Genomic DNA, 21457 nt, shown 5'->3' with positions numbered 1-21457 from the left:
TCTCTGCCGAGCCCGAGCTGAAGAAGAGGATGGTTAATATCTGTTACAAGTTTTCTGCAAAGTTCGACATGTAATCAGGATAATGAAAGTAGCATAGAACCCTTTGTTCCTCACATTGAATCAATTGGAGGGCTGATTTTCATTAATAAACACTGGAATTAGAAATATTTTATTCTATTAAACTCTAATCTGCAGACATATCTCAAGCTCCTCCCAGTTTGAAGTTCTTGAGGCTGCTCATTACTGCGAAGTCCTTTTATGTTTTGTGTATCTTGATTGTAGAATGAAAGGTTACAACTTAAAGTACTAAGTACTTAAATCAGTCATGTTCTTTTTCTTTCAGTGAAAATATTCAGACACGAATTACAGATTTCAAATGTTCCAGGTCTTATTATTTCCCCTGGTTACATTTCCTGTTTAAAACCTTCAATTGAAATTGACATTTTAATTTGTGTAGAATGCTACACACTGCATACAACAAATGACGTAATGTCCACTCTCCAGATCTCCTACCTCGGCCTATCTGGGGGGATGACGACCAAAGAGAGCGTCTGGAGGATAATGGCCAAGCTCTTTACCAACACTTTGGCCAAAAACATCAACTGGAGGGGAAGAAATAACAAGCATAAGATAGAGAACCTCACCATCAAAAGAGTCATCCTCAGTGAGTGTGATGCAGCAAGAACGTACCTCTAAACCTTGGGGGGAAAGTAGAATTTGGTGTGCAGGTAGCAGGGCGCGGGGGGGGACTAGAGAAATTAGGTTGCCCTAGAAAGGCAGGCAGTGGGTGCAGTAACCTCTTTTCAAACTTGACCTAATTCCCTCCTCTCCCGCAGATGCAGTCCGGCAGAATTCATTCTGCAAGGATGCCGTGGATGAGGAGATCGAGCGATTCATAAAGCGCTGGCTGCAGCTGGCAGGAGACAGAGATGGAGGGAGGAAAAGACGACAAGAAAAGGGCAAGGAATCTGCCAGCTTGCAGGAATACTGCATGGATGACATGTTTACTCATGTGATTGAGTAGTTTCAGATATATCTGCAGCAACAACTTTATATATCATACAGCCATTTTACTTGAATCATCTAATGTGTAACTGGTAAGTGGTCTGAAATATTAATAAGAACACAATACACTACAAAACAACATGTCTATACTCAAATGTAGACGCTTGCACACATACATGCAACTACACTTATTGTTCCCTTTATCATATTTACTCTCCTCAATGTTAGGTCCAGTAGATATAAGAAATCTATACAGTTCCTTTACAATATATAGTTAATGACTAGATTTGCACTATTAGCATTATTGCTTTAGTTTATTTGGAGTTCTTCATTCATTGCGCTTCCATTTTTAATCATAATTTAATATTTGTTTATAATGTCAATCATATTTATTTTTACATGAGAGAATTAATTCATTGTATTCTTTGTTATTTTACCTTATCATCAGCATTGATTAAATGTTCTTGTAAGGAATATTGCTAAAAAAATAAAGAACAAAGGTTGTTAAATCGCATGGTTATTTGTTTTACTTTCTTTAACCTTGAGAGATGATTGAGAAGTTGTTTTCAACACTGTCATTAATTATTCTTCTTTCTTTAAAATTCATAAATGTTGAAGAAGATGAGAGTGTGCAATTTAGTGCAGATCCAAATGATAGTCAGAGGTATGTGCAATCAGTTCCTTTGTCACATTTTCTTTTATACAGATAACAGTTCTGAAAAAAAAATAATTTAAACATTTCATCTTAGAAATATATAATATAATGTAAAATACGCCTGCACTATGTTTAAATCACTTCACAACCAACCAATAGCGTTTATCAAGTGGGTTTATATTGTTGTTGTGGGCTTGTGGATTACAACCGGTAGGTGGCACTGTCTCCGCCAAACCGACACCGCTAAACGCAGAAGAAGAAAGACACCGGAAGCAAACGTTGGAGTCTTGTGTGTAGCAGAGCGAGTTTTTTTGTGTAACACAGCGAACGTGTTGCTCTGTGTTGCTTTTTTAACTGTGTCATTTCACAGAACGGTGTTGTGTTCGTGTGCTCAATGTGATTTAAGGGGCGTGTGCGCGTGTTGGTGTCCTCGGAGAGCCGTAACGTCCCGCCGCCGCCTAGCATCCCCAGCTAGCCTGTTAGCTTCCTGTCAACACAACGGGCCGAGTCAAACCATGAATTCGATCCAGAGCAGAACTTTGCCGCCGAACCTGCGCGACGACGAGACACTGCTGTTGGAGAACGCCATCAGACTGGCGATCGACTCCATCCTGAACGTGTTGTCCGGCGTCCACGGCGCCAGGACCCACGAGTACCAGCGGACGGTGGCGGACAGGGACAAAGAGATCCGCCGGCTGGACCGCAGGTTGCGGGGGATCGAACACGAGCTGCAGGTGCTCCGGCGGCAGGGATGCACCTGCTCGGTGTTCGGAGACGAGCTGGGCCCCGGCGGGTCTCACACCTCCTCCGGTGACCGGCAGAGGGGCGAGCGGAGCGGGTTCGAACCAGGCTGCCTAGACCCTGAGATGACACCGGGGCAGCAGGAGTGTGAGATGAGCATTTCCTGTGAGTAACCATGAATGTTTACACCCCTCTTTTAACTTTGAATCATAAGAAAGCACAACTGCATTTTACTGGAGTGGTCGTCCTCGAACCAGAAGACCAGGGGTTCGATCCCTGCCTTCCCTAGTCCGCTTTCCGAAGTGTCCTTGGGCAAGATACTGAACCTCAAATCGCCCCTTCTCATAAAGAAAGTGATGCACTGGATGAATGTGAAACTATACTTTAGAGCACTTTGAGTCGTCATCAGGATTAGACAAGATCCCTAAAGATGATTTATTGTTATTTTGTGTGAACGATTTGTTTATTTTTAGAAGATGTTTGTGTTTTAATCACTCAGATGCACACAGATATCAGATTGGCACCATAGGGTGGAGAAAACTCAGGTGATCTAGTTTCAATCATAATATTTAAGAAATCAACAAACCCTTAACAGCTGGTTTTCAATTTGCTCTCTGGCCTTGTTTGTTTGCTTCTGTCACTTTGCTTTCTGGCCCCTGCTCTCGCTCCTCTCGTGAAACCCTGTCACGGAGGAAAAGAAGATGAAGATGCTGTCTGAAGCCATTATTGACAATAATCTTGACCAGCTTTGAAGGCAACAGGAACAGGTAGAGAAAACTAGTTTGTGTCAGGTTCGCAGTGGACCTGAAGCTAAACTGCAGCAGTGACTCCAGGAGCACGATGGGCTTGTTCCTGCGTGCAATATCAAACACAGGGATGCTGCCAAGCAGAGCAGATAGTTGAAGGGCTGGAATACGTGATAGAAGACATCTGTTTACACTGATGAAGAGGTCTCTGCCTCACTGAGGTGACCAGCACATTGATGAAGAGGTCTCTGCCTCACTGAGGTGACCAGCACATTGATGAAGAGGTGCCCAACCTCTGGCTCTGCCTCGCTGAGGTGATTAACCCCCCCCCCCCCGCCTCAGGAGGCGTCTCCGTTGAGGAGCGCTTTGCTGGAGTCCAGAGTCTCATTCCTCCTCCACAGGCTGCAGCGATGACTCAGTCCAACCTTCACCTCCTGCTGAACTAACGAACTCTGAACAAAACCAAAGAGCAGCTCCGTTCACAATAATGACATTAAATGTAACGTGTCACTTCCTCCAATGAGACGCTGTTTTTTGTTTCTTTCTCCACAGTGGGTCTTTTTGCAAGACCCCTCTCACACGTCTCCTCCCAAAGCCCAGAGTCGGCTCCTCTGTCATCTCCCAGCAGGTTGTGCCTGGAGCAGGCCTGCGCCTCCCTCTCCTCACAGACTTCAGGTGTATCGGAGGCAGCCAGACTTCTGCCCTCATCTCCCAGCAGCCTCGTGGTCAAAGAAGAGCCGTGTGACATCGACGCAGTTTTAATCAAGATGGAAATGAGCGAGGAGAGATTCGGGGAATGTCAGGAGAGCACAGGAAGTACATGTCAGGACGAAGACGGCCTCGCTGTACAAAGTATTTGTCCAACATATAATTCCTATTATATATAAATATTAACATGAGCATAAGGATGTATTTGTTTGAATGTTTTCTGACAAGAGGGCTGGATATAAAACCGACTTAGACTTTGAATCCCAACTGAAATGAGTCTGATCAGATTTGCCACTGGTGTTTAACATTTCCAGACATGTACCCAGTCCAGTGCCACAGGGTTATGCAGCGACCATTTAGTGAAATCTGTACAAAAATGAATCTGTGTGGTTTGTAAGATAACATGACCCAAGAAACTGATCATTTTAGAAACACCGGACGGCAGAGAGAGAGCAAACTTCAGGGAGGAACCTCAAGCTGACGAATATGGAAACCAAATCACAGATGGAGAGCACCTGAGGTAAGTTACTGCACAGAACAAGGTACTTAAGTAAGTTCAGGGACCTCATCGGGTTTACTGACTGTTTTTTAAAGTGGAAAATCCACAATCAAACCACAATAAAACTCTGCATCTATATATTCAGAATGAGATAAATGCAAACTTGACTAGATTTGCCCTAAACTTGGTGGTTTATAACAATAACAAAAACAGCTGACGCTCTTTTGAAAAACCAAAACCAGCAAGTATTTCTGCCAATTGACTTGATAAATGAAAAAGGGCGACACAATTATTAAAACAATTGATTTGTTTACCTGGTTGACAAAGTAGAAATCTCCTCTGACAGTAAACTGTGATCTAAAGCGTGACGTCTTCTGGGGATAATGGTGAAACAGTTCTATAGTTATAGTGTCAAGAAGGATTTAATGCCGACTGATGACACTGACACCAAACTGTTTAGCCACACTAGCCGTACTTACACGCACGTCAGTTGATAACAACAGTCTTCATTCAGCATCACATGGTTCTATGAAGCTGCACAAATTCTTTATTTACAGTTTAGTAGTTTGAGAGCATCAAATTAGTAATGGTGACATTCCCACTATTCAGCTTTTTCCTTTGTGCCTTCTGGACTCTGACAGCTGGCAAACATTACCATGTAATAATATCCTGACAGTGACGAATGTGTAACAGCAGACGTTACTTACCCTGTAAAACATAAATCTGTTCATCTGTCAGTTATATCTTATCGGACTTAAGTATTGTATTTGCCCATAGATTCTAAAATCTGAATAAAGCTGCATATCTACTCCTGTGCTTGATCCTCTCTGACCTCTTGACCTCCTCAGGGTCCAGAAGAAGGGCGTGCCGATGTCCCAGCTGCCGGAGGAGGCTCAGAGACTGAAGCGGGCGGCGTGGAGAGCAGCTTCCAGGCGCTACTACGCCCGGAAAGTAGCCCGGCAGCAGCCAAACCCCTCGCGCTGCAACCCCTTCCCCCACATGTCGGCCTCGCAGTATTCACAACCTCTCTCCTTCATGGACACGAGGAGGACGCTCATATCTCACCTACCCAAAGACTCTCAGCTGACGCAGAGGGAGGCATGGAGAGCCGCGTCCAGGAGGTACTACGCCCGCAAAACTGCCCGTCCCCAGGTGGACCACACGCAGTACGGACACTTGCTCCACAACACGGATCCGTCAGGAGAGAACCACGACCCTGACGGAGCAGGATCCCACAGCAACAGCGAAGGAATCATGTGTAGCTGACACGGCGATGGTGTTTGAGGAGATTCTGCATATTTAAAACTTTATGAGGTGTCCGATACGGGACTGTGTGAGTGGTTGCATTTTGCTGATCATGTTGATTTGTCTCAGGTGTTATGATACGATCTGTTTAACCTCAATCTCTAAACTGTCTGCTTGCGTTTGTAACTTTTCATAGGTGAATTATGGAACTAATACTCCTGAGGACGTCACTCCGTTTATATCAGTTCGATTTAGATTTTATTTTTTGTGTTAAAAACCTCATCTTCATGACTGTATTTCTTTGGAACACACTGCATGTCTGTACAAATGCATTAATATATTCTGAGGCAATATAAAGCCACTGTATCAGTGCAGTGCCCCCTAGAGCGCAAAACCTGTAACTACAATCAGCTGCCATGCTTAACTTATAAACTCAACATATTTGTATTAATAACAGGTGAAGCAATATTAGATTTGTTACTGTCGAAAACTTGTAACTTTTTTTAACATGTTAAATAATAAATAATTTAAATACTGCTGTGATATTGTGTTTCACATTTTGTTATCTAAGAATCCTTGTGTACATGTTTCATTTAGATGTTCAACACTATGTACAGTGAAGGGAGGAAATGCAACAATTCAATTTCTTTTTGTATTTTATTTTGTAATAATACACTGAATTCAGACACATACAATATCCAAGGGATGTATAGTGACGTCAGTAAATGCATTCAAGTGTTAATTATCATAAAACACTTTATTTAATTAACAGTTCTACATAATGAATGAGACTAATAAATATGAAATGTTATCAATAACAGGGATTTGGTTTGATCTGTACCTCATGTCTCTGTGCTCACTGGCTCCAGACCTCAACACAGTGGGTTTCAAACCGTCAACACGTCGCTCCACCTGCCAGCAGCACAAAAATAAAAAAAACAACACTCTTGCAACACAACGCTGTTTGTGTCTCTCTGGAACCTAAAGATAATAACGTTACACATCTCTCTTGACCGCAGCAGCACTAACACGAACAGCTGACGTTGCACAAGTGTGGTTCCTCCATGTGTGTCATGACCAGTGAGTGTTCATCTCTTCACAGTGCGCCTTTCAGGGTGAAATGTGATCTCTCTGACAGCCGCTGCGACAAATGCAAATAGAGAACAGGCGTGCGTCCTGCTGCAGAACCGACCGCGACCCCCCGATGCGCGTCTGTTCTGTGGTCTCAGCGATGACATGGAGAACCCGAGCTGCAGATAATGAAGCCTTTTGACATTCCCAACACATGCTCGCCTTTATGTTCCCGTCTCCTCATCCCATGCTGCAGAGAGGGGGAACAGGGCTCCACTTGTTCAGCTGCTGCCCGAGGCTGGAGGTTTCTGTAGAGAGAGAGAGACAGGGAGAGAGAGAGGGGACACGGGGTCTCGAACCGGCTGGAGGCTCAGGTCTGGACACGCAGGGGAGATAACGCCCATCCTGTTTGTGGCTGTGTGCTGTTGTAATATTGGATGTAAACATCGCAGCCATCCCAGGCTCATGGGGGGGAACAGGATGCGTTACCGCTCTGCTGGCAGCTGCTCACACGATTTGCATGAGGGCTTGTTTGTTTTGGGGAAAACAGCCTCAACCGTCCCTCCACCATCGACTTGGATTGGTCTGACTGGTTTTTAATACATACAACATATACGGACGGATTTTTGTGCTACAAGAAAGAATCTATTCGTTTTCCAGCCTGGATTGAAGGGGCAGACTGTGGATCGTCGCTGGAGGACTTTTTGCGCACTGAATGGTGCGTTTACAATTCAGGGTTACGCCGGATTAATGGCTACTGATGATCTTTTATATATATTTTTTTAATCTGTAATGTTTGCTTATGTTCTATGAGTATTTCATAGTAAATATTTAAGAACATTATACATTTAAATATGAGGAATTAATCACTTCAGTGTCTACAGTGCCACTGCGCCATTTGGAAGTCTCCACTCGCAATTGGCTTCCTACTGGACTTTAAATTCGACTTTTCTTTGAGTGTAACTTTAAATTTTTGCGTACAACTTATATAATTTAGACAAATTTATGATTTAAATTACCTTTTATGCTGGATAAACTTGAACTTTTCCCCCTTGGAGTCTTTGGAGAGCTCTTTGTCCCTTTGGATTAAGGTGCGCACTTTTGGAGATGCCCAAATGGATCCATAGATTTCCTTTTGTTCTGTTGGACTCTGCCCTCGTGAAAATATTTCCATTTGAGTTTTCTTGTTCCAGTCCACAAGAAAAGGGTCTCATTGATCCACGGATCCCACAAAGAGACTATTTGCAGCCTGTCACAGATGCTCCAGGGCTTTGGAAACGCACAGAACGCAACTGAAAGTCTCTGAGAGCTCAGCTGCGCACCGACTGTGCCCGGTTCATTAGAATCAACTGTATGACAACTGGATGGGCCGAAATAAGTTCAAACCATAGGGGTAGACCGAGGTGTATATGAGGAGTGGGTTTTACTGTTTAAAACCATTGTCGATCAATTTTAAAATGGGAATATGGAGCTAGTCTATTATTTGGGCAAAATGGGCCCTTTTGGGGTTTTGGGCCCCTTTTTGGCTCTTTAAAAACGACCCAGTCCAATTTGCTCACCCCTACATGTTCAGCATACATGGAAGTGTCCTTTTTTGCAGGGATTGCTGGGAAGAAGAAGGAGGCTGTCGAGGTTGGGACTCTAGTGAGGGAGGTTCAGGCCCAGCTGCTGTGAAAAGGTAAGAAATCCTCTGTCCCACTGGGGCCTGTGGTGCCCAGTGCGGGCTGAAAGGCACCCTGAGAGGGGGAACTCCACGTTTGGGCAGAGAAACGGAGGTTTTCAGGTGGTTTGAGGTGGTTTCATGTGTGAGATAGACCAGGGAGGGCCAGTGTTGGGTGTGCATTAACGAGGAAACATGGAGGCACGGCTAGGGGGAGCCAGAGCTCGGCTGCGCGGCGGAGCACAGGGCCTGAGCTGAGTGGGGCTGATGTTGGGCTTGTTTTAAAACTCACTAAACATGGAAGAAGTCCGGGGTGTTACCTCTATGTCAGGCTTCGTTACTATTACCGTCAAAGTTTGAACTAAATGAGCCTGAAGGGTCCCGAGGCTGCCTCAAAGGCTGAGATGTGGAACGACAACAAACTGTCATGTTGTTCAAAGTAAAAAAAGAAACAAAATCATTCAAATAAGTCGTGGAAATGAAAGTAAAGTAGTTCAGGAGTAAATGTGATGAGATTTAACGCGTGTATTTGGATCAGTCCTCAGTTTATCTGATCCTAGAAAACATTCAAGATGGCTGCTCCTCTGCAGCAGGCAGGTGAGACACTTCCTGATTAACACTGTGTTGTGCACAACAACAACACACACACACACTCTCACGTCCTACCAGTTACTTTATACTTTATTGTTTATACCTTCCTATATAGTGAGTTTATGTATAGACTCGTTAATGCAGAAGCTGAGTCACTGTAACTCAACTTTAGGTCCAGACTTTGAGAGGTGGGAGTGTTTGTGTGTAAAGGCCTCTGCTGTCTCGAGCTGTGATTGGATAATCCACAGATCAAAATTCAATCAGGAGACGTAATTAATCCTTAATTTACTGGGAAATAATTAGCGTATTGATTGATTAATGAAAGAAGAAAGAAATCCTGGTTTTACCTTGAATCAATAACAAATATATCTAATTATCTGGCTCATCATTTTGCAGAAATATTATAGAAAATTGCTTAATTTAAGAATTATATCGGTTGCACGAAGGGTTAATTTACCATTGTGTATAAATATGAAGATGTGAGATGAATCAAAATTGGATTATTGGGGATTAAATATGAATCAGATTATTCCACAGGACTTTTAAAAGAAATACAATACAATAAAATAAAAGATATGGTTTCGTTGCAGAGAAAGTTTTCTGTGTCAAAACAGCAGCAGTTAACCCTTTCACTACCTGCGTCGCTACCTGCAGATTTCCATCTTGTGTTCACGGATGCAGGATTTTCTCTTGCAGGACGTCATCATCTGTGGAAACAAGAGCATACAAATAGAAATATAACACGTGAGCATAATTTGACAATAATTTCATGGCTATTGTGCTATTATTATGAAACAAAAACCTTTTATACGCACTCGTAAGTGAGACAAAAATGAAACCCTGTGATATTCAAGGGCAGAGCAGATGAATTTCTGAGAAAAGCTGAAAAAAATCTGTGCAAAATTTACACTTTACTGCTTCTTATGAGGATTTCATCACATTTTACAAGATCTTACAACCGTACGCGTCACGTGTGTTTGAATAAGTTCAACAGACGCATGTGTTTTGTTAATTGATCAAATTTAAACACAACATCTGAAGTTAACCTGAAGTTAAAGGGTTAAATCCTGCTCCTGATGTCACTGCTCTCAGTCCACAGTGGTGGTGCTGAAATCAGATGGTGTGTGTCTGTGTGTGATCATGGGTGAAATACTGCTCCATCTGGTGGACACAAGTACTTAAAGAGGAAACGAAAAGTCAAACCGAAAGTGTGAGTGTGTCATGGGCCTGTTTCGACCTGCTCAGCCGTTTGGTCGTCGGCTGCGTCCACGGTGTCGCCACAACACGGGGGCTGGGATGTAATCTCTCAGTGGAATGTGTGTGAAGCACCCCAGCAGGCATGTGGAGCCGCTACTGAAGTGTAGGGGGAGTTATCAGGATACTTGACACACACCATATATATCCTGCTACTGTGGAAAAATCCTCCCTGTTAGAATCCAGTCAATTATAGATTAGGTCCAGATGAGCTTCTATGCTAAAAAATCCTAATTCTCAATTTTTTTCAAAATTGTGTAACCCTACTTTCATCCATCCTTTATCTTCCACTGGTCTGAGCTCGGATAGCAGAGGTAGCCAGACCTCCCCCTCCCCAGCCACGCTTTACACCTCTCCCTTTATTATCCTGAGGATTTTCCAGGGCACATGGGATATGTCGTCCCTCCAGGCAGAACTAAGTCTACCCCTGGTCCCAGTAAACCCAGAGTTTAACTTTAATATCCACATGAACAATGTTACACTGTGGATAGTAGCTCTGTCCCGGCCACTAGCTGCTCCTGCTCCTTGTGTCTTCCTCGTTCAGCTCGCTGCTCAGTGCTGCTGCTGCTGCGGAGCTATCAGCTCGCTCCATAGAAACACACAGAGAGCGGCCTGGTGCTGAAAGCCTCCAGCGCTGAGTGGAGCTGTTACACAGACAGGGAGAGGCTGTTAACTCCTTCACTGCTGAAACCTGCAGCAAGTGAAGGGCAGACAAATCTGCTCACTTCCTGGTAGAGACGGACAGAATGAACCAAATCAGTGTGTCTGTGTTGGATGTATCTGAAAAACTTGTCTTAATCCTTGTTTGTCTTTATTTTCAAGAGTCATCCTCATCAGGACCTGAGTCGACCTGCTTGTTGCACGTTAACGACACAAGCCGAAGCTCCAGAGCGAGACATTTCACGTAAGATGTCAAAACTCTCCTCCAGCGCTGCACCAGCAGATTTGTGTCTCAGTCATTCGTCCATCATGTGGGAATATTCTGTGAAATGAACCGTGAAATAGTTTTGTTCTCTGTGACTAACGGAGCAGTCAGAAAACATTTCAGGCTTTGAGAAGCGAAATAATCAGTTTGAGGCGACAAGAACCGTAGAGATGAGCTGAACACGAGCTGCTCCGGGTCAAAGTATTATAGACGGACGTCAGTATTATGTAAATGTTGCTGTTGGACGAGTTTAAATTATTCAGCATTGATCAAATTCAGCCTTTAGACAATACCTACAGTTTTCCCACCTTGATACAGACGCCCTCAGCACATCCACTGTAAAATCATCCAGTTGATGTTCAACCCAAATGTTCAGAGAACAATTGTGCACCCAGAATGCTTCATTTTGATAAGTGCAGCATCCTAAACATCATGGCTGACATTAAGCGTCCTCTCTCTCTCACAGACGTCCACCTCTTGTCTCAGTGACCTCAGCATCTGAAGACATCATGATGATGGACGAAGACATCAACGAGGACCGGGCCAAGCTGAAACAGGGCCTCGTCAAAGTGCTCCACTGCGTGGCCACCATCTCCTCAGCCGCAGCTGTGGTTAACCCCATTTTTGGCGTGGCCGGCTCCCTGATCCGGGTGGTGCTGCACCACGTTGACGACGAGGACATCCGCACCCTGAAACGTGAGTTTGGCTCGGTCAACCGGATGCTGGACCAGCTGTCCCAGCAGAATCGCAACACGCTGGTGCAGATCAAGAAGGAGACGGTGGACGGCCAGTACTGTCAGGTGGAGGAGAACCTGAAGAACCAGTTCAGAAAGTTCATGGAGATGGTGGAGGCGCGGCCGCAGCACCGCGAGGGCAAGAAGGACGACTTTGAAGACAGCTACGCCAACGACTTGGGCGACCAGAACCTGCACACGCTCTACGACGGCGTGGTGGGTAAACCGAAGCTCTTCAGCAGGCCCATCCTGGAGGTGTACCTGAAGCACTCGCAGGGGGACCGCCCCACCATGGAGCGACTATGCACGCGGCTCACCTACCTGTTCTGCATCGGCCTCATCGCCCTGATGGGCTACGCCGCCGTCATCGGGGACGATGAGGAGAGCCTGACGGAGGAGTGGGCCGAGAAGATGGAGCATGTGCAGGAGAAGATGCAGGAGGCTCTTCGCAGGTGCCAATGAAGAAGCTGTGTAATGAAAAGCTTGTTTTCTGCACTTTGTCTTCGGGACTCGCAGGTCCATATTCCAGCTGTACCTTCCTCCTCCTCCTCCTCATAAGTTTCCTCTTCCCCTTTAAGCACTTTGTCGCCCCCTTGGTTCACAAGTTGAGAACCCAGAGATAAAATTTGAGCAACAGTGTCAAGTTCTAAAAATCACAAATTTGTCCAAAGACCTGGTGCATAAGCATCTTTCCATGGTCCTCACATAGTTTCTCTCCGGCTGGAGGTAAAGTCAACAATATCATAATACAACATTTACCTAATTGTGTTTGACTTAATTCACAATTGGCCACAAGTCAATAATTAATTCTTCAAATTTAGTGATCGATCTGGATTCTACTGTGATGATTTAAACTGATGAAAGAATGTTGAGATCAATCATCTGTGGGATCATTTTAAATCATCTTAAATCTAAACCGGGAGCTAAGTAATGCAGAAATATCACCTCTATAAAATAGGCCTATCAGCCTTAAGTGAGTGATATTACAATCTATCACCCAGAACAATGCACTTGTGGAAAATAACTGCTAATAAGCCATTTATTGCAGATTTTGTGAACACTACAAAGGAAAATTATGTTGAAACGAAGTACTAACGAGTTTAGGCTGCTGCTATTGAGCCTAACAACACTACAGAGCCTCTTTGAAATTAGACAAAGTTAATATCCTCAATTGTTTCTCATTGATGAGATAACTTTTACACTTTTAGTTGCCAAACAAAGTTGTCAGCGAAGTTCTATATCTGATCTATAACGTGAAAAACGCTAAACAAGGAGCAAATATCCCAAAGTCTTGTGAGCGATGAATGTAACTACACGTATAATCACATGTTCATAGCCCTGTGTCATGTTATCACACACATGTTACAGTGTACACGTCTTATGCATGGAGCTTGTGATACATTACACACACCTGTGGCTGTCGAGCGCTAATTCAAGATGCTGCTGTGCCAAGTTATTTATTTTGTCTTTACTTTAACTCACATTCACGTTAAGAAAACATTAATAGTACAAATAAAATGTACAACAGAGCATTAAGGCCACATAGAGGAAAAGGATATGTGATTTTGAAAATGTTCTAATAAGAGCATAAAGTCGTAATTTACAGACTCTTATTACGTGTAAGCATCCTCAAATTATGACTTTGTTCTCATAAATCTTTATCCTTGTAATTTGACAAAAGAAACTTCTTATTTTTTCCATTAAGTGGCTTTAGTGCATTGTTATAAAAGCCAGAACTGTTTTTAACACTAAATAAACTGCTCCACAACAAATACACTAAATCTAAACCAAATATACCGAGCTTCCATTTTCACCATGTTCGATTGCATTGTTTATTTTATACATAACTTTTTTTACTTTTTTTTTTACTTTCTCTTTTTCTCAGAAAGTTTTTATTTCCCTTTGACTTTCTTTGACTTCCCCTCTCTTGTCCTACAGTCTTTATCAACGCAGGAGCTGCACTAAGTGCACATGGGTAAAATGATCAGTGGGTTTCTCTGGGGTTTGGTTATTTAGAGCCAATAAAACATTTAATATTTATCATCTGGTTGATTCTCAGCATCAGTTTAACACTTAGCTCCTCGTCCTCTTGTCTTGTGCGTCTTCATCTGACCAACGGTGCCTAAATGGGCTATTTTTGTATTCTTTCTGTTGAGGGTTTTAGGCTTATATTATTGTATAAGGCATTATCTGAACGGTTTGTGTTCTATAGTTAAAAGAATGTTTGTAAATCTGCATCATGTTTTTTCTTTGTTTTATCAGACTGGTGGTATCGGATGGGTTTGATCGCTGCATTCGAAAAGTTGTTGAGTAGAAGAATAGAGAAAACGTGTGATCACTAAACAACACGATTGTCGTTACCAGCTTTCAAACCTGTCACTTTGTATATTTTATATTTTACTGAGGTCCACACTCTCGGCCTTTCGATACCTGTCTCTGTGTTAAACTGGTTTGAGTCCCTGGCTGAACGCCGCCTCTCTTATTGTTACAACAGATTCTGTAAATGCTACGTTCATATAGTCAACATGCTGCAGACATGCAGGAAAGAGCCTCTTATAAATGTCTCATGTGTGAATATGTTGCCTTTTTTTGTTATGCAGCACAATAAATAAACATGAGTGAAAAATACTGAGTTGGAGGTGTTGATTCTTGACTATATAGAAAACAGAAGTTAAATCATCAGTTAAGTGCATTAAAGGTAAAGTATCAGAGCATTATTTCTAAATGAATGTTACTTTATTTAATATTTTAACTAATTTATCCACTGAGCCCCTGTCACAGTATTTAAAACAGACATTAACTGTGTCAAACCAAACGTTTTAATTACTGTCAGATTTACTTAATTGCCATAAGTATGTGGACAATTTACAGCTACCCCTGTAGCTCAATTGAAGGGAAATCTTAATGCTGCCAATGCAATATTTTAGAAGATGATACTCTGTTTGCTTCTAATTCTTTAGCCGCAGTTCCGAGGAGACTTAAGCTGTTTTCAACATAATACAAATGCATGTGCACAAAGACCGGATCCCAGTTTGGTGATCCCTTATCTCTATAAACAGATTCTACATGCGAAAATAGCCTCAGCTCCAAACTTGGGAGATCCCTGATCTGAAACCGCATCCAGAAACCATTAGGGTGAAAGTGAAATGGAGACAGTGAGTGAAGCCTTATCGTCCAGCGTCAGTGTTGGACGTCACTACTTCTCTTTTAGCTGAGCGGTATGAAAATCAACCCTGCAGCCAGTTTCTAAAATCTGATGTCTTATGATTTGGAATGAGATGTTCAACAAAGATATATGAGTATAATGACTGGGTGTCCATGTATTTTTGGCCACATACTAGTGTTTGTGCCTGGCATTGACAAATATTCACATCTTTTGTATTACATCAGTCCATTAAAATGTAATATTTAAAGGTAGTTTTACTTAATTCAATTTTGCCCAGACACACGAAACTGTTTGGAAAACTACACTTCTCTACACTGGTATGTACAATGTTCTCAGTTGCTGCTGACGATCACTAGCCGGGATGTAAAGTTGTAATTCGCTCGATTGAACACGAGAGGGCGTGAGAGCCTCTCTTCACCTTGTTCTCCCTCAGCTCCCTGAGGGCCCACAGACACTGAAGCATCGTCTCTTCGCTGACGAGCTGATAAAGGCTGCTAGGCTGCTACTCTGAGTGGACACACGTACACACTGATCTATGTCTGCAGGGGAGCAACACACATTCACGGAGGGTGTGTGTTGTGTGTGTGTGTATGGGGAGGGGGGGGGGGGTGTATCTGCAGTATATGACCGAGGTTAAGTACCTCTGGAATGGCCCTAATGCCCAATTATCTGGCTGAACAGGTTTGACATATATCTCAATGTGTGTGTGTGTGGGGGGGGGGCATAACAGGTGTTTGAAATGCGCAAAGCTGTGAGGAGCTGCAGACCCGCACTGAGCGTCTCTGAGCCACTGACGCACGTCCTCCTCTGTCATATGATGGTGGCTCATTTCTCTTTTCCTCTTAATGACTTCAGCTCGTTCAGAGAATCTTATTCTTCCCCTCAGAGGAACGTTAATGATTCAAATTGAGTTTTACGCACGCGTCGAGCTGAAATCACGCACGAGCCGAAGTCCCTAGTTTCACGTGCTGGAGAGGAATCGATTTGCGTAATGATTTTTGTCCTGGGGAGGGAGGTTCTGTTGGATCCTGTCAGGGCGCGTCGTGTGCGCACGGATGAAGGAGATGTGCATGTTTAAAGGGATCTTCCTCATTTAGTCTTGGCACTGATATAAATATCACAGTGTATAATCAAATTTAAATAGGTTCTTAAGGACATATTTATATTTGAGATAAATCAGTTTGGAGCTCGGTGACGCGCGTCAGATCACAAGCAACGTGCAGTTCACAGAACTCAAATCTCTATTAATACCCAAATAACACAACACGTTCTGAATCTTTACACAACAACATATTTAGGGTGTGAGGCCCAGGTCGCAGCTGAGGAGTGTAAACTGCATCCATGACTGATCTGAGGTGTGTTGCTGGTAAAAATCAACACAGTGTTAGATTAGGAGTTATTATTATTCTAACCCCCAAAAGACAACAAAAAGAACAACAATGGTTTCCCCTCGTCTTACCTCAAGTTTGGAGGCTTCCAGCAGCTGAAGCGCATCATGGCGATGAGGCTTTTGCGCCAAGAGCGCAGGAGTCCTCGCTCTGAAGAAACACAGCGTCCACGATGTGTGGGAAAGAATTTACCCACAAAAAACATATAATCAAAATCAAAATTAGCTCCGATGTGTTGAAAAGACGCTGAATCGTCTTTTCATGGTGACATGAAGACCGAAAGGAAAAGGGAACCGACCGCATCTTCACCTCCTGCAGTTTGTGCTGTTTCTGTCTGTCTGTCTCCTCTCTCTCTCTCTCTCTCTCCCCCCCCCCCCTCTCTCTCTCTCTGTCTACCTCTATCTACCTCTCTCTTTCTCTGTTCCTCTCTTCCTCTCTCTCTCCTTTGCAGGGAACAAGTGCACATCGCCTCCCTCTTCCCCCCGTGGCTCCTGTCCTTGGACCCTCCTCAGCTCCTCAGTGGATCCGCAGAGAACCGTGGGAATTTTCTGAAACTCGAAGGACAGGACAGAAACTTGTTTGCAGCTGCTCGTCGGGCGTGAAGGAGCAGCGGGCAGATTCTGTCGAGGTACAAAGAGACGCTGTTTATAAGTGAATGTGCTGAATGTCCTTATCTCCCTTTGGCAAATATGCAGCGGCTGCGAGGTGTGTCCGATGCTCTCATCTGTGCGTAAAATCCAAGCATTGTGCATTTCTCTTTGGATGCGCATGTCAGGTAAACACTGCGGTGTGGAAAAATCTCATCTTCATATATTTTAAAGCTTTATATTGAGATCCACCGATTGTATTTCATAAGTGTAGAATTGACTCATTTCTCCTTCTTCTTTGCAAAAAGAGCCAATCAGAGATCATTTTCAGACTCGAATAAACAAAACTAATTTAACTTGAACGTTGATTTGTGGAGAAGTTGCGTGACGCAGCATTTGGGTCCATGGCAGACACGACACTGCTGCAGTTTGTGTGTGTCAGGTTGTGATGAAACGACGAAAGGGAGTTTTAAAGATGCTCGGGCCTTGTTTTGCTTCTGCTCTGCTCTGAGTCATCCACAGACCCAAGGGCATCTGTGCCATTTCCTCATCCAGGCCCCCATTTTGTTGACTTGATGTCATTACCGGCCTCCCTTCATTTTATTCTGCAGGAGGAGCATTGCTTTTTTTCAAATATTATAGCTTGCACGATCAAGATTTTAAGAGAATTGTTTTTATATGCTGCGTTTGTCACATTCATTGTTTGATTTTATTTACATATGAACAATTTAATGTCTCCAACAGGGGCGTGCACAGGTATTTTGAGGGGCAGGTGCTTAAGTGAGAAAAGGGCTCCCCTCACACATATTATTTGTAAAAAAAATTTGTTACAAAGAGCAGCTACACATTAATTTATTTATTAAAATGCCCATAAACACAAAGATGTTTAATACTCAAACAGAACACACACAATATTATTCCACACACTATTCTGAATGCTTCCTCTTACATCAATACTTTGTAGAAAATGATCTTTTTTGATGAAAGAAGAAAAAGATGTGCATTACAGCCTTTAAAAGCAAGATAACAAAACTCCATTCATTATGGTAAACACATTTATGCTTTATGGCCTCATATGAACACTGAAAAAACGCACCCTGTGACAAGGTGTCCCTACTGACACTTTTTCATGAAGATCTTTGCCGAGTAAAGTCTTTGGACCTTTCTGTCAAACATTTAATTTCTTCCTCCTTGAGGTTTGTTGATGTCTGACAGCAGATTTTGTCCCTGTGTCCCAGATCATGTCCAATTCATTGGAGCGGGTTGTTGCCCAGAAGAAGGAGGCCATCGAGGCAGTGATGGACATGTTTCAGCAGGGGGCAGAGGTGGTGGCGAGCGCCGTGGGCGAGCTCTTCCCCCTCTGTGAGGCCGCCGCCCCGGTTCTCCGCCTGGCCTTAGACAACGTCCACAGCAAAGAGGTCTTTTACGTCAAAGAGCAGTTCCTGACGGTGAGGAACAAGCTGGACGTGCTCTCCACGCAGCTGGAGGACATAGACTGCGAGATCAAGAAGGGCAGACTGGACTCTCAGTACTTCTCCGTGGAGGAGAACATCAGGAACCAGTTCAGGAAATACATGGACATCCTGGAGGCGAAACAGCAGTTCAGGGAAGTGAAGACGAGGCTGTTCCTGGAGCACTTTGCTAAAACAGGGGGAGAGAAGAACCTGTTTGTGTTATATGATGCTCTAATGGGCACTAACAGCTTTGGAGAGTCAGTGTTAGTGTTGGTGGAAAGGTAAGCTGTTGTTTTCACCGTATTTCAACTCCTCCTTTGACTCCCCTTTTGCAAGAATGTAGAAACACGCATTGAGGTCAATTTAGACTTGCACCAATTTCATTTTCTCTGGATAGAAACAGAAGATAAATACCTTGTATTATATATTATAACAGTTTGTCCGTTTTGCAGATATGTGGCGAGGAACCGGCGCCTCCTGGAAGATTTCTGTGTCCGCATGAAGGAGCTCTTCTGTTTGGGCCTGATCGCCCTGCTGGGCCACTGCGCCCTGACCCAAGGCCAAGAGCAAGAAGAGGACAAAATCCAAGAGTGGAGCAGCAAAATTGAAGAAGTTGAGTCCAGGATGAAGACGACCATCGAGGCCTGCACCGCTGCCTTCCCGGACCAAGCCAAACTAGACGCCCAGCGACTCCTGCAGGAGAAGGAGGAAGAAAACCTGCAGGACACGACCCAGCAGATTCTGGAGCTCTTGGTGAAAAAGTACGATTGGGTGAGCTGGTCGGTGCGGCTCATCAACCACTCGGGCAGCACCTACCGCAACTGGCGAGCGGGGGAGCACTTTCACCACGTGGCCGGACAGAACTGGTTCGAGGTGCTGCAGGTGAACAACATCAACCTGGTGGTGTCGTACAGCGTCAAGCCGCAGCCGGTGCCCCGGGACTGCATCCGGCAGGCGATGGAGGGTCAGGGGAGGAAGGGGAACGCCCCGGCGGTGGTGGAGGTGCTGGAGAAGCAGCTGTGCGGGTTTGTGGTTCACGCTGTGAGTCGCCACAAGGAGTCTGCAGCTGCGTGGAGCTTCCCAGAGGAATGTCACTACTGGGAGAGACACAAGAATGTGGCCGTGTGTGTGCACTCTGAGTAGAGCTGGTTAGCTGTTTGGCTGTTAAGCATTGACATAGTGCAGGTGTGTGTCGCTTGTCCAACTCTGAGACTGAGTTTATCATGAAAACTTGAAAATGCTAAATCTCACATTATCAGTATCAATATCAATTCATTTTGATCTAGTTCAAAATACAGTATTCTCCTCTAAAACATTTTTTCATCAAGGTCCATGAATTATTCTCTGAATTCATAGGCCCCTTAAACTTCATATCCATCGGGCTTGAGTATTAATTGGTACTGGTACTATAGTATCAGTAGTATCAGCCAATATAGTATTTACATATATTCAGCTTTGCAGTTCAAACTATTTCAGATCTTTGACTAAATGCACTTTTATTTTGTATTTTCTGTCAGTGTTAATTTACTATTTTTACAGTAGATATTTGAATTATGGACATTTCTCCTGTAAATGTATTTATTTATTCATGCTGCAGCTGTTTAAATATTAACCGCTCGCATATTATAAACCATGTCACTAAGTGTGTGTACTTTTAGTTTTTGAGTTACTGACCAGTTCAACTAAAAGAGTCTCTGCACTAGCACTATATGTAAAAACAGGGCGTGTCTTTATGCTTTTACTGCACCTCAGCATCACAGTCATAATCCAGTCTCCCATGAGAAACTGCCTCTGAAGAGATGATTTCATTTTGCTGAGGCTGCATCTGCAGAGCCGTGCTCCCATTTTGTCTGTGCTCAGCAGACTGGCCTATTTAACTGTGACAGGAAGCGCAGAGGTTACTTCTTCAGGCACGAGAAACAAAGAGGCTCCGAGTTTCGGCAGCGGAGACGAGACAACGTGCCTTGTGTTCCCCGACACGTCAGACCCGCTGAGCCTGAACCAAAGCTACTGGACCCCAGAGCCGCTGCTGCCTTCAAATACCTTGTGGGTTGGATTTTAGCTGCAACAATCTTCATTTGTTTCATCATTTATATCAAATTTTCTACCTATGTGTGTTTGACACTTTTTCTTTCTTAATCTTTGCTCCCACTAAGTTTTTCCTGCATATTTCTACTGTGATTTTTCTAGAATTTTTTTCTAATCTACTGGTGCATCAGGGGCAAACCAATAGGGCAAACCATGGAAAGGTCAGATGGGAGCATTGGGAGCATTGGTTTGACTCCTGACCAGCTGGACTGTTTACTTCATGTCTATCGCTCCATTTCCTGTGTCTCCTTCTCTGTAACTATATCACAATAAAGACAAATAGACCCCAGAGTTGTAAATTGGTTCAATTCAGAAACTAAAACCTCACCAGCTTCTGCATTCAAAGCAAATCATGATAATAAAAGTGCGTGATCGATGGTCGGATTCTTTTTATGCCTTATGACAATTATTGACAAATTACAAATAATGAATGGACGCGTGAACAAGTATAATCTAATATCTGTCTCTCTTTTCTTGTACAAATGTGATTTACGCAGCTCTGTTAGTGTCGCTGCCCATTAGAACCCGGCCGCGCTCCCTCAGCAGCAGCGACTCCGACTAATTTAATGGATATTTACACGTAAGTCAGCATTTCCTGACCGCAGCTCCACTCTCACAGTCTATGAATAACCTCTGGCCGAGCTAATATCCTGCAGACGAGCAGCGAAGTGCTTGGCTTTGCAGAAAGGTGCCCCAGTCGTAATGCCTGGTTGTAGGTGCAGAGCGGGCGGAGGCGGCCATCGTGTAATATCTCAGAGGATCTGGAGGGTCTTCAGCTGCTCTGTCGTAACTCTAGCCTGCAGCCATCAAGCTTTATCTGGGACACACATCGCTGTGCAGGAGGAAGTGGACTGTGTCATCGTTTCTCTCTGTGTGTGAAATGGCTTCTGCTGGAGGGATATCGGTTTTTTTGAGGAATCAAATTTGTGCATTGATCTGA

At 43.8% G+C, this 21457-nt stretch overlaps 3 protein-coding genes and 1 long non-coding RNA gene across 4 annotated transcripts; 3 read left to right on the top strand and 1 right to left on the bottom strand.

The window, feature by feature from the left end:
• Positions 1-1882: 1882 nt before the first annotated feature.
• On the top strand, positions 1883-6136 carry LOC133964549 (uncharacterized). The gene is made up of 4 exons (XM_062398713.1): positions 1883-2566; positions 3700-3999; positions 4285-4375; positions 5203-6136. The coding sequence occupies exons 1-4, from the start codon at positions 2176-2178 to the stop codon at positions 5618-5620; spliced, it is 1200 nt and encodes a 399-aa protein (XP_062254697.1). The 5' UTR covers positions 1883-2175; the 3' UTR covers positions 5621-6136.
• Positions 6137-6180: 44 nt separating this feature from the next.
• LOC133964553 (uncharacterized) lies at positions 6181-16715 on the bottom strand. The gene is made up of 3 exons (XR_009923800.1): positions 16460-16715; positions 9558-9628; positions 6181-6978 (listed from the first exon to the last, which is right to left on the bottom strand). It is a non-coding gene; the product is annotated as an uncharacterized LOC133964553 (long non-coding RNA).
• LOC133964552 (protein rapunzel-like) lies at positions 8218-14462 on the top strand. The gene is made up of 3 exons (XM_062398715.1): positions 8218-8349; positions 10998-11079; positions 11567-14462. Exon 3 carries the CDS (start codon positions 11610-11612, stop codon positions 12294-12296), a length of 687 nt encoding a protein of 228 aa, XP_062254699.1. The 5' UTR covers positions 8218-8349; positions 10998-11079; positions 11567-11609; the 3' UTR covers positions 12297-14462.
• A 10-nt stretch (positions 16716-16725) lies between the features above and the next one.
• Positions 16726-20941, top strand: LOC133964550 (protein rapunzel-like). The gene is made up of 3 exons (XM_062398714.1): positions 16726-17016; positions 18214-18710; positions 18882-20941. Exons 2-3 carry the CDS (start codon positions 18217-18219, stop codon positions 19570-19572), a joined length of 1185 nt encoding a protein of 394 aa, XP_062254698.1. The 5' UTR covers positions 16726-17016; positions 18214-18216; the 3' UTR covers positions 19573-20941.
• Positions 20942-21457: the final 516 nt, after the last annotated feature.

Source organism: Platichthys flesus, chromosome 11 (genome assembly GCF_949316205.1).
Source record: "Platichthys flesus chromosome 11, fPlaFle2.1, whole genome shotgun sequence".
Taxonomy (NCBI): domain Eukaryota; kingdom Metazoa; phylum Chordata; class Actinopteri; order Pleuronectiformes; family Pleuronectidae; genus Platichthys; species Platichthys flesus.
This window is presented reverse-complemented; position numbering and strand designations above follow the sequence as displayed.